The sequence below is a fragment of the Centrocercus urophasianus genome, unplaced genomic scaffold (genome assembly GCF_019232065.1).
Source record: "Centrocercus urophasianus isolate 14NV4802_14NV808 unplaced genomic scaffold, USGS_Curo_1.0 seq_46, whole genome shotgun sequence".
Lineage (NCBI taxonomy): Eukaryota > Metazoa > Chordata > Aves > Galliformes > Phasianidae > Centrocercus > Centrocercus urophasianus.
The window spans coordinates 3,038,744-3,051,409 of record NW_024885044.1 but is presented as its reverse complement, the minus strand read 5'-3'; the positions used below and the strand labels follow the sequence as shown (position 1 = coordinate 3,051,409).

Below are 12,666 nucleotides of genomic sequence, written 5' to 3'. Positions count from 1 at the left end.
CTGTCCAAATCTTAGCATGTGCAAAAAACTGGAATAAGATGGACTATCCAACCTTCCAATCATTTGTAAAACTACTTTGGGAAAGCAGATTCTTAAGCTATACGATGAGTGCAAGGACACATCCTTCCTGTGTGCATGGAAAGGAAAGGCGGAAAATTCAGTGAGAAAATGTGACTTAGTTGGCTGAACTGGGAACTGTGAATTCTGAAATGTTAACCCCTGCTGAACCATTCTTTTGTCTTGGGAAAGCCATCTTAGATCCTGATCTTAGGCTTATTCCTAATGGGTTTTGAGCCCTTAGAGCTCTGAGAAAATCTCAACCTTTCTGTATTCATAACATCTGACATACTTCATATATACACATACATACTGCATATTTCACTAGTGTTCTGCAAGCATCATTTCTTAATTTTTGGAATAAAACCATTTAAAAATCTGTGACATGATTATAAGTTTTTACTTGAGTTTGTGGTCATTCATCATTTCACTTGTCAGTTGTAAATAGCTTCCTGGCCAATTATATTAATTATACCTTTTAATTACTGTAATTCAAGAAGCCTAAGTGTGCCCTTCTTTAACTTCATCTTTCATCTCTTTATCTTTCATCTGATTTTAATCATAATTATCTGTACCAGGAAGGTGATACGCTGCCTCTTTTCCTTGCAGTTATTACAGCTTGTAATGGGAATATTTCCTAACACTGAAAAACTGAAAAGATATCAACTCCAGAGAGGATTTGAACACGTATAATGAAAACAGGTAACTGTAATGAATTCTTCGCTGAAATTCAGGTGCCTCTGCTGAGCTTCAAGGGAAACAGAAAAACAACGTAGAAAATGTTGGTTTTGAAATTAGTCTGATTTTTCTCATAAGGCCAATGATGCAATGACGCCTCAACAATATTCATATCATTTAATTGGAGCAACTTCTAATTTGGCATCAGTTTGACTCCTTACACACTTTTGCGTCCCTAAACCAAACTAGGGAAGATGGCGTTCTTAAACAGTCCATCAAAACTCCCCCCAAAAAGGCAGCAAACTGGAACTGTGAGTTCATTTCTTGTATTCCTCTCACTTTCCCTCCCCCCCTCTGTATAATCAATGGACATCAAGATGTTACAATCACAATATAATCAAGAGAGTTGGGCAAAGTGGACAATGATAACAAAAGAGAATAAATAGAAGGCTTACCCTTATGCTGGGCTCACCACAAAACACCCATAGAGGCCATCTCCAGAAGAGATCCTTCCTCACTGGCAGCCAGCTCTTAAATAGGTCTAGGAGGGGTGCAGCCAGGCTCCCCCCCTTCCTGCAGCACAGGAGAATTGCCTTCAGCTGTGCTGCTCTGGCTGGCTCATGGCTCGCCTCAGGTGATCAATCAGAGGTTCAGGCCGTGACTCAGTGGTTCCCATACACCCTCCAAAAAATAAACCAAAAAAACCCCCAGCTGTTTCACTCCATACTGTCCATAACATTGCAAATTTGAAAAATGTAAATAATTTTTAAAAAAATCATATATGTTGCACCTTCAGGGCTACAATATCTTGCAAAAACTGCTCCTTATTAAATCTCTTTGCTTACCACAAAAAACAAATCTCGGAGGTCTCCATATTACTTATTCTGATTAACTAACAAAAGTCCTGTAATTTATTGAATGAATGTTACAACTACTGTTGCAACTACAAGACCAAGACCTTCATGTCATACCGTGCTGAATGGGACAAAACACCTGGTTACTTCCATCTCTGAGATGTGCAGAGGCCTGCAGTGATCTCCATAGGCTTCAGCCCTGTGTAGAGCTGGTTGATGCTCCTGGCTCCTGGCTCAGAACGTCATTTTCCACAGGAGATGTAAATCCTGATCCCTTATCAAGGACTTGCAGGTCAGGGCAAATCAGCCCTTGTCTCAGCATGTGGGAAGTGCCTGGTGGGAGGATGCCACCACCCAGTCCCACCAGTGGTAATGCACTGAGTGAGCACTAAATGTTGTACAGAAAGAAGCAGATGTGGAGTGCTTGTCTTTGCTCTGTCTTTGCTTATCTTTGCTTTGTCTGTGCTTCCAGTTTCATGCGCTGATAACATCCCCTCCTGGGAAATGTGAAAGTGTTCCAGAAAGCCCTATTGAGGCCTGCAGCTAGTGAGGTAGGAATTCCTTTCTGGCTCTGAAAAATGAATGGATCCAGCAGCTGAGGTTTGCCTGAGTCCTAATTGTGAACATTTTTCATGTCTGTGTTCCTCATGATTATTTGAATAATCATGGGAGTAATTATTGAACTGAATATTCGCCCTCACTTTCCTGAAGAAGGGGCTCTCTTTCAGGCACTTGTTATCTTGTTTTTGTTTAAATCTGTTCAGATCCCTTATATGTGTGTCCATATCCTTTTGAAAGTGCTCCTTAAATTCTGAGCATTTCAGTAGGGAGTCAGATCTGTGTGGTACACTGAAATACATGTTTATACCAGTAACAAACACTGATTTGGAAATAACTGAATTATGGTGCGTTTTTTTTTCTGTCTTTACTTCTTTATCTCAGCATGTCTCAAGGTTCTGCGTTTACTGAAGCTTTGTGTTTCTTATTAATACCATTTTTTACTCAGACCTCACCACGGCTGCTGATCCCATCGCTGGTTGTTTGGGCCCATATGCACAGGGAAGCATTCAGCTGTTCAGGCAGTATTTGTTTTTTCTGTTCCTATGGCACCCATACCATCGCACATTTGGGAGTCCCTTATTTAGAAGGCACATGGTATTCGTATCTTGATTAAAAAGAAAAGCAGCTGTAGCTCCTACTTGCTTCATTTTACCTGTTTATAGACTTCAGTTCCTAGTAATTATTGATTTACAGTATTTAATGTATTGCAGAGTACTGCATCCCCTGAATTAGCCACCAAATATATAATAGAGCAATTCTTCTTTCTGAGCATTAAAACCACACACTGACATCAGCCAAGAACTCCAGTTTTGCCTTATCTGTCATCATCTTGCTGACAACAATGTATTTCCTACTGACTTAGAGCTGTAAAACTGAAGTGGATATTAACTACTTGTGCAGCAATGTAAAAGATTTCTTAATAGAATCTTCAGTTTAGAGCAAAATAATAAATTGAGGCAGCTAGTAAGAAAATATATAAATGAATGCAATGCAAGAACTAGATTTGAAAAAAAATTAAATGATTGCTCTGTGAGAATACTAGTCATTGCTGTGCCTACTTTGTACAAATATTTATGCAATTCCTTTATATTTTTCACTCTGTGGTTATTATGTCTTGGACTCACTGCAGATAACAGAGAACTTAACATTCCTGGGAGGTGAATGGCACTCATTGAAGTTGGCTCATTCACACAAAAGTAAGTTTGCTGCTTTGTGCTTTGGATTTAACTTCTTGTTTCATTTACATTTCTTATTTATTCCTTTAATTGTTGCCTTTGCTGAAGCATTAAGTTGCAGTCAGCTTCCTGGACAGCTTCATTTCAGTATAACTGAAAGCGTACGAAGAATTCTCAGCTTTTATTTCAGGTTGTGGTTTCTTTAAACCTGATCGGGTACAAGATGTCTGAGCCAGAGTTTTATGTGCACTTTGGATAAAAGAGCATGGTCTGAAGACCGTGGGTACAGGTATAGCTCCATATTTGTGATTTAACATGTAATATGTCGTGATCACTACTGGTTCTTCGAGGTTTTACATTGGACCTTTGCATTCATCACATGTTTAATAGCCTGGTGTGCTTTTATGAGAGATGTTGTGGTCTTTAGGATTAAACAAGGATGAGATACAGGGAAGAAGCACGATTATTTCCAAACAATCTGAAGTTTTAAAGTACTTTAAAACGTTCTATCTTTAATTGTGCTGTTATTGTGCTTGCTCATGAGTTGTGGGTGATAACGTGATTATCATCTGCCTACTTGATCACATGCACATTTGTGATGCTTGCAAGAAGAAACATTGTCTAGCTGGTAATTGTCATATTATACAGATTCCAAGAGACTGTTTCCTAGACAACAGGAGAGCTGTGGTACATCCACAAAAACTGTGCACTGCTGTGTATCTGCTCTTCAGTCAAACACCTGGTGGCAGCTGCTGCTCCCACTGATGATACGGACAGGATGCAACTGTTTCTATAGCCAGAAACAAATTCTTTGATCTAAGCAAGTCAGAGAAGCTGTTGATTCATAGGTATGTGTCACATATTTCTCATACTATGTTCCCAGCACCTAAATTTTTTTGGATAAAAATTTGGTGTTAGTGAAATATCATTTTTTGCCTTTCTAGGTTTCCTGACATAAACTTACTGGCACAGGCAGCAGTGCTGTGAGTTGTGTTTGTGTAGGAGGTGAGCAGAGCAGAAGTGTTTGTCAGTGTGCAAAAAGTGAGCACGGGAAGCAGTGTGACTTACTGCTGAGCTTGGCTGTTCTGCAGGCCAGGCACCTCTTCAGAATGCTGACAATCATTGTAAGCGATGGACAACGGACAGAGGTCTGCTGCCTTGGGAGAGGATGTGCTGCTGTTCTGCTCCTTTGATGTCAGCCATACAGAGGGATTAAATGACTCTCTGCAAAACGTGTTGAAGTAATTTATGTAATCTAGTAAATAATGTTGCTGTGTTAGTAATTTGACTGTTTTCTTGAGTAAATGGAAACATCAGTATGGAGGCAGTCCAGATCCAAACTCCCTCCTTCCCACAAATAAATCTCAGATGGCTTTCACAAGATCATATGCTATTTTAGAGCCTAGAAATGATTTTTGGAACCAGACTAAATGTGTCTGAGAAGGAAATGAAGGCCTTTTCGAAACAGGAAATAAACGTACAATGGTATTGTTAAGAAACTGCATCCCTCTTTCTGACCCTGCCTGTATCACCACACTTCAGAACAGGGCCACAATTTTACTACATAAGTCACACAAAGCTTGATGTTACAGACAAATAATACATGTTAAGAAACACCAGAAATAACCCTTGTAATACAATCCCTATTGGAAAACAATTTCTGGATCTGCATATGAATCTGTGGAACAGAGTTCCTTGTTGGTTTCAGTCACAAAAGCAAAGTTTCTTTCTCCCTTTTTTATGTTATAGACACTCTTCCTGTTGTGTCATCTTTTATTTCCCCAAAAGACAAGAAAAGCTGTGTGAGACACACTTGTGTGTTGTGGTTTGTGCTTCAGTGCATTTCATTTCTGCAAAAATACGTATACATGTCTCCATATACAGAGCACAGAGAATGACATTGCATGCGTCTGGGTTTGATGCTGCTGAGTGAGCAATGCACTTTTCTGTCCTTTCTTTCCATTGAATAGGTTTACATGTGATTGAAATTCATGGCATAAAAAGGTGCTTTGGAAACTTTCTGGCCAGGCAACCAGAGGTTCTGAATCTTGGGAGTCTGACAGGATTCCTGCAGCCTGTCTCACATCTCTGCTTGTCATTGTGGTCAAGGAAAATACGGAAGGTGAATATGCGCAAAGATGCTGGAAGATTGTTAACTACATACATGCTATCTGAAAACTTGTTTCTTCTCCTTCTTCTCTCGCAACAGTACTGATGATACAATGGAGATTTGGATGTGTATACACGTCTGTTTACTGCTCTTTCATGTTTCCTGTGTCAGAAATCAGACTGCCCATTGCCTTCCTTTCACCTTTCTCTGGCAGCATGGAACACCAGTGTTGAAGGGGCAGCAGGTTTCTGTGGTGTAAAACCCTGCTGAACAGCTGCAGGGTACTTGGGCTGTACTTTCCAAAATGATTTAAACTAGCCTAAGATCATTCTGTTGTCAGAGGGAGTGTTTGTGGCTGTATGTGTCTGTCTCCTCCAATTTTTGGCTATCAGTTATGCTGCTATAACCAGCAAAATCAGCAAACGGCTCCTGCAGAAAGTTAGCTCTTCTTTGTAGGTTTAACTTTCTGCCTAATGAACCAGGCTTTACCTAGAGGATATAAAAGGAATCTCTCTTATTATTATCTGGGGATGTTTTATTGCTGTTACGTTTTCACTCATAGTTTTGAAGTACTGGAAAAGCACTGAATGCATCTTTCTGTTTTGTTACCAGCAAGGAATTTCTGTTACATCCATTTTAATATGGAAGCAGGGGAACAGTTTATTTCTGCAGAAAATCATTCTTTGGATTTGAGGCTGGGCAGCCTTCTGAGAGGGCTTGGGATGAGAATCAGAGATCTGCCCCCTTCCTCAGGGCAGTGCTTAGGGATGCAGGCCCATGGAGGTGAGTTTGCTTGTGAGGAGGTGAGTCCTTTCCTCTGATGAAGTCTTCCTGTGGAGAACCTTACGGAAATTGAGCCCCCTCTTGTGGATTTTCCACACAGAATGTACAAATCAGATCAACCTTTCTTCTGAATAATAACATATATTCCTGTTTGTTTTCCCTGACAGCTAGCATGCTTACTGCTGTTCCATCTCTTCTTAGGTGGTGATTAATCTCAGCACAATGAAAATGTGTAAAATGATAACCTGTAACAATTCTGATTTGCATTTCATAGGCAGCGTGGCACCATCTTTACCAGAACGTGGGGAGTGAGAGGAAAGAGATTTGTTGGCTATTTCTATCGTCCAATTTTTCTTCACATGAGAGAAAAAGAGCAGACAGAATATCCTACAGGGTAAAAGAAGACTCCAGGTTAATTGCAAAAATATGGAAACAAATGCAGACACCTGGTTGTCTTACAGTGGTCTGTGTTTTATTTTGGGTTGAACTGAATTGCATGATACTAACAGATACTGAGTCAGTGCCGGTGGAGGAAGAAGAAATGTCACTGGAATACTGTGGAATGTCAGGTGAAAAAAGAAACCATCACCCCATGGTTTTTCTGAAGAGAAAAAAAGGTGGCTGCTTTCCACTGAATCACCTGAATGCTAATTTGTGGCGTACTTAGAGCTCAGTTCTCACCTGGCAAATGTGTCCTCATTTTCAACAACGTTTGCAGAGTGTTACACATAGTGGAATGGTAACATTTCCCCAGTCCTGTCTCCTTTTAATCCCAATCAGAAATCCAGAATGATCAAAACAACTTGAACAGAACTCAGAATTGAAACTGGAATTGGTTCCAACCCACACTGAGATGCTGCTGTGCTTCCTTTCTGCAAAGATTGGGACTTATAAGAATTTGTACAACTCGTCCAGACAGAGATGTACAGATGACTTGCAAGGCATGAGGAGCTGATTCATAAAGCACTGAAGAGACCTTTCTGTACCGACGTTATGAAAGCGCTCGCGGGCGGCACGCGCGCTTACAAAACGGGGCGGCCGCGCGCCGTTACCTAACAGCGCTGCCGCGCGGCTCCGCTGCGCCCTCTGGCGGCGGCACTGAGCGCGGGGCGGGACCGCCTTCAGCTGCTGAATTCCGGCCGGGCGGAAACGGCAGCGCCTGTGAAACGCGCCGTAGCGAGCTACAGCGGCACGATCTGAAATGCTTTAAGATGCATCCAGAAGTCAGTTCTCGGTTAACGAACGGCACCGCGTTGTACTCTTGAGCCACGCCGCCGATCGCCGGGGGAAACGGCTCAAGAAACGCAGCAGCTGCCGCCCCGCCCGCTGCGGTTGGCGATACGGGAGAAGTCACTTCGAAGCTGCTGGAAGCGCAACGCCCGGGGCGCCCCGCGGTGCCACGTGGTGCCGGCGGCGCCCGCTGGGCGAGGCTCGGGACGCGGCCGTGCCACGCGCATGCGCACCGAGCGGGACGCGGGGCGGCGCCCGACGCCCTCCGCGCGACTCCAAGGGCTCCGCGACCTCGGCGTCACCGCTGCGCCGCGCGGGGATTGGGCGCCGCCGCGACCCGGCCACGCTGCGCAGGCGCTGCTGCCGCCGGCGGCCCGGCACCGCGGGGTGACGGAGGGGCTCCGCTCCTGGAGAGCCGCGGCAGTGCCGCTCCGCGCCCGCCGCCATGAAGATCTGGACCTCGGAGCACGTATTCGAGTGAGTGCCCGGTGCGGGTGGCAGAGGGAGCGGGGCGGCGGCTTCTTCCTCCTTTTTTCTCGTCTTCCTCGTTTTCCGTCGGTCGGGGATTGGAGGAGCTTCCCCGCCTCCGGGCCGCTCTGCCCCGGCCGGCTCGATGCCGGTCCCAGCTCGGACTGGGCGGCCGCGGCTCCGCCTCTCCTCCAGGGGCCGCTCCGTGCCCCTCGTGGGCTGTGCTGGGGCCGCTCCCGGGAGATCCGGGGCTTAAAAACCGCTCCGATTGGCGGCAGCTGAGCCCGCGTTTCTTGTGACAAGTACCCGAGAAGTTTAAGTCTGTCGGCGTTATGTCACGGCGAACGCGTTCTTATCACGTTAAAACCGGGAGGTAACGGGTCTCAGGATCCCCGTTAGCCAGGTGCCCTGTGCTCAGTTCGCACCACCTGCCGCTGCCCCGCCGCTGTACCGCTGCTTCCTGCTAGAGAAGGACGTTTGCGGTTAAGAGACGTAAATTGAACTGCTTTAAAAGCACGACCCGACTGCCGCGTTGGGTTCAGCTTGCATAGAACTCCGGTTACAACGCTGCGGTGCTCAGCCTCGTGCTTTGGTTGTGTTTTGGCAGTCATCCCTGGGAAACTGTAACAACAGCTGCCATGCAGAAATACCCAAACCCAATGAACCCCAGCGTGGTCGGAGTGGACGTCCTGGACAGACACATTGACAGCAGCGGGAAGCTGCACAGCCACAGACTGCTGAGCACGGAGTGGGGAATCCCAGCCATTGTGAAATCGGTGCGTGTGCTGCGGCACAGCTGGGAAGGGACCGAAGGGAGGGGAAGTCTGTGAGGATGTTGTAATAGAGATGTGTGAGCTCATAATGAGTTGTGCACGAGGAAGTTTTTAACAGTGTTACATGTACTGAATTCCAGACAGACAAAAACTGGCAAGCTCTTGCATTGCTTCCAATTGTAAAAATGAGATCTGCCTCACTGAGTGCTTTTATTTTTAACTAAACCTCAGTCATCAGTGTCTGTTTAATACAGTAACCACTTCCTGTGCATTTAAAAGCACTAAAAATAATGGCGGCATAATTAATTGTGTGTATTCGTGCCCATCTCCCAGCTCATTGGCACATGCAGAACGAAGACCTACGTTCAGGAGCACTCCATCGTTGACCCACTGAAAAAAACAATGGAGCTTAAATCCAGTAACGTGAGTACTCTGGTTCTGCAGTTCAAGTAGATTGCAGCTTATAGTTGTGCCTTAGAAGTTTGAAGACGAAAGGCACCTTACAAATGATTTGCAAGTTGCATTAGAACGGTGTGTTACATGTGTAAGTGATGTGTTTATAGCTGACCAGTTCTTTTTCTCAGAAAGGAGCTGCTGTGTTTTTGGCACTGCTCAGATGTGAAGCACCTGAATCGTAGAATTCTAGAATCACGCAGGTTGGAAAAGACCTTTAAGGTCATCAAGTCCAACCACAAGGCATACAGAACACACTGATGAGCAAATTGCCACTCTTGGTTTTGTTTGTTCTTCTGGAATGTTTTTCTCCAAGCCCTTTGGTGCACAGTGTCCCAGTTTCCTGATGGTTTAACATCTGCTTTACGTACTGCCACACCTTTCTGATTCCTTGACATAAACGTGATATTTGTGTATGCTAAATGTTGGTAGCTGATAAGTGATCCAAACAATCCAGGAAAAGACAATGAGATCAGCAAGTGCTGAACTTGGAGATTCATTTTTTGAGTTCTACAACCTTAATGCTAATACTTGCAAGAAGAACCTTGTTTAAATCAGATCTGTGTTGGTTTTCCATCTGCAGTTTTATATAGTATTTCTGTAATGCTTTTACGGAGGGGTAATCTTGTTTTATGTTCTGCAGATTTCATTTACAAACCTCGTGTCAGTAGATGAGAGGCTTGTCTATAAACCGCACCCTCACGAACCAGACAAGTGAGTACCTCTTCCTTCTGAGACTGCCCGAGGGAGAGCAGACTTTGGCTCTGTAAATTGCTTTGGTCTTCCTTATAGAGGATGATGCAGCGGGGTTTGTGTGACTTCTGTTGTGCTGTCTTGGCTGAAGAGATAATATACTGTCACTTTAGCTACACTGCTTCTGGAGAGCACTACGGGGAACGTGAATGTCATGGCACAGTGGAGCCCAGTTCAGCTCAGTTGTTCAAGCAGTTCTGCTGCATCCTGCATGTAGCTGAGCATATCTGTGTGTCTTCACTTAACAGCTCTGAGTTTTGATCCCTTCATCAGTCCAAGCATAAAACTGTACACTGCACATTTATCTGCCTCTATTTTATCATTTTGGAGAACATTATTGTATAATCAATGGATATCAAGATGTTACAATCACAATATAATCAAGAGAGTTGGGCAAAGTGGACAATGATAACAAAAGAGAATAAAATGGAAGGCTTACCTTTATGCTGGGCTCACCACGAAACACCAATGGAGGCCATCTCCAGAAGAGATCCTTCCTCACTGGCAGCCAGCTCTTAAATAGGTCTAGGAGGGGTGCAGCCAGGCTCCCCCCCTTCCTGCAGCACAGGAGAATTGCCTTCACCTGTGCTCCTCTGGCTGGCTCATGGCTCGCCTCAGGTGATCAATCAGAGGTTCAGGCCATGACTCAGTAGTTCCCATGCAATTATTTGTCTGTTTAAGGCAACTTCAAAGAGTGCTGAATCTGTACTTCTAGAATTAGTGAAGACTTTTTGCCTATGGCCATGGGAAAGGCTAAAACCCACTGTTACAGGAGATATCTTAATACTGTTTTGTTCCAGTATATCTTCCCATTTGCTCTGTGTGCTCTAACTGCAGGCTGCTGACGTTGGAAATAGCTGAGTGCTACAAAGAGTCACTTGGACTTAGTGGGGACTCCTGGCTTTTGTTTCACGGTAGAACTAAGTGCACTTAAGCAACTGAGAGGGGGTTGTGCTACCAGCAAAGGCAATGGCAGTGTCCTTGCTGGGGCAGAGCAGGAAGCCTTCGGGCAATGCACTGCTTTAAACTACTCTGCACAATGCACTTTCTGTTCTATTTCAGAACCATTTTGACACAAGAAGCAATAATATCTGTGAAAGGTGTCAGTCTTAGCAGTTACCTAGAGGGATTAATGGCGAACACGATTTCTTCCAATGCTAATAAAGTAAGTATGAGCTCTGTGTAACGTGTGACCACTGGCTAAATGGCAGTGCAAATCTCTGTATTACTTTTTGGCTTTGTCAGCAGTCTTAGGATACAAGTAGTTCTACTGTCTGTACTGTAGATTCCTGAATGCTCAGCCTTTTGAACTCGCTCTTTTTTTCTCCTTGCAAATGTGGATAATAAATCCTATTGGCAAGTGCTCTGAATCTTCACTGGAAAAGCATTTCCATTCACTTAAGCCTCTCACTCCTTGGCTGCCCTCCTGATGCCATCTGTGAGGTTTGCTATTGAGAAGGAACGCATCAAAACTCATCTGCAGCAGTGATGTGGAGCAATGAAGTGGTGTTTGAAGGATTGTTCTTTGTGAATCTTTTCAGAGTTTACCCTTTGAGTTCAGCCTCAAGAATGATAAAACACAAACTGAATAAGAAGCCACTTTGTGCTTCATAACACAGCACTGCTGACATAAGGAATATTCTTGGTTTGAGCCAGCACATCTTTCTGTGTTAGTCAGGTTTCTGAAGTAAAGAATGTCACAAAGCTGTGTATTTCTTTACCTTTGCTTGGATCATTGCTAGGATTCATACACTAAAACCTATTTTTTCTAACCTGTAGGGCCGTGAAGCATTGGAATGGGTAATAAATAGACTCAATGCTGAAATTGAGGAGTTCACAGCTTCAGCAAGAGGAACGATGAGGAATTCAATGGCAGCAGCAGCATTTGTAGAGAAATGATAGTAAATATATTTGTGTTATTAACAAGGTTTAGCAATCTAAAGCTTCTCTTCAAATGTAAATATATATTATTTAAGGGCATACCTATGTATTAGGTATGTTTCAAGTTTTAATTTGGAGAAAAACTAAGTTCTTACTAATGAGGCTGATTGGCAAAGCTTAATTAATATATTGGTTCAGCTGGACCGAACTTCAATTGCAGATGAAGAAATAATTTTCAAGTATTCCTGTATTTACATGAACACTAACTTATAATACTTCAGACCTGAAATGGCCTCGTTTAGAGGTGAGGCTGTATATGTTGAAGGAGACTGGCATGTTTGGTTGACTTCTGTGGAACTTTTGTTTTTGTGTGACTTATGGACTACCTCTTGGGACCAAGCCCAACATTAACAGAAGGTTTGTTCCAGCATTGTCCTATTTGTTAAGCATTGACAGTTGTGTGATACAACTCGGTTTAACAGAAAGTTTATTACTTGAAGCTTGAAAAACAAAAGAATGTAGAAAATATTTTTATATGCTTTTTAACTAGTTTAACTAGTTGAGCTAACCTGGTACTCTATTATAATTTTTCGGTCAGTATAGGTAAAACATTCAGAAGTGTCTCTTATCTGCTAACACCTAAATTCTGTTCCTAAGTTTGACACTGCTGGGCTGGAAACGCAGAAATCTGAGATAAAAGTTTTATCTTAAACTTACAGAATAACTCCATTTCTAGGAGCCCACCAAACAAAGGGGTACAATATGCACTGAGCCTTAACAATTTCATAAGCTGATGGCGCTTCTGAGAATAGCAGCTGTTCACTCCAGAATTTCAAAGTATGGTGTAAAGGACTAAAAAGTGTTGAAGCTGGGTCGAGATACCTGAGCAT

General features: G+C 43.5%; 1 protein-coding gene and 1 long non-coding RNA gene across 2 annotated transcripts; both read left to right on the top strand.

Moving 5' to 3' along the window:
- Nucleotides 1-3,210: 3,210 nt before the first annotated feature.
- Nucleotides 3,211-4,575, top strand: LOC122168804. Its single transcript, XR_006171376.1, has 3 exons — nucleotides 3,211-3,346; nucleotides 3,974-4,173; nucleotides 4,270-4,575. It is a non-coding gene; the product is annotated as an uncharacterized LOC122168804 (long non-coding RNA).
- A 3,247-nt stretch (nucleotides 4,576-7,822) lies between these two features.
- Nucleotides 7,823-11,823, top strand: PRELID3B (PRELI domain containing 3B). Its single transcript, XM_042834412.1, has 6 exons — nucleotides 7,823-7,925; nucleotides 8,524-8,692; nucleotides 9,023-9,112; nucleotides 9,786-9,856; nucleotides 10,958-11,060; nucleotides 11,675-11,823. The coding sequence occupies exons 1-6, from the start codon at nucleotides 7,894-7,896 to the stop codon at nucleotides 11,792-11,794; spliced, it is 585 nt and encodes a 194-aa protein (XP_042690346.1). The 5' UTR covers nucleotides 7,823-7,893; the 3' UTR covers nucleotides 11,795-11,823.
- Nucleotides 11,824-12,666: the final 843 nt, after the last annotated feature.

Excerpts from the sequence above, each read along its gene's own strand:
- PRELID3B (XM_042834412.1), top strand. The coding sequence starts at position 7,894 with ATGAAGATCTGGACCTCGGAGCACGTATTCGA. Across the intron at positions 7,926-8,523 it reads ACCTCGGAGCACGTATTCGA|TCATCCCTGGGAAACTGTAA; the intron begins GTGAGTGCCCGG and ends GTGTTTTGGCAG. Across the intron at positions 11,061-11,674 it reads TTTCTTCCAATGCTAATAAA|GGCCGTGAAGCATTGGAATG; the intron begins GTAAGTATGAGC and ends TCTAACCTGTAG.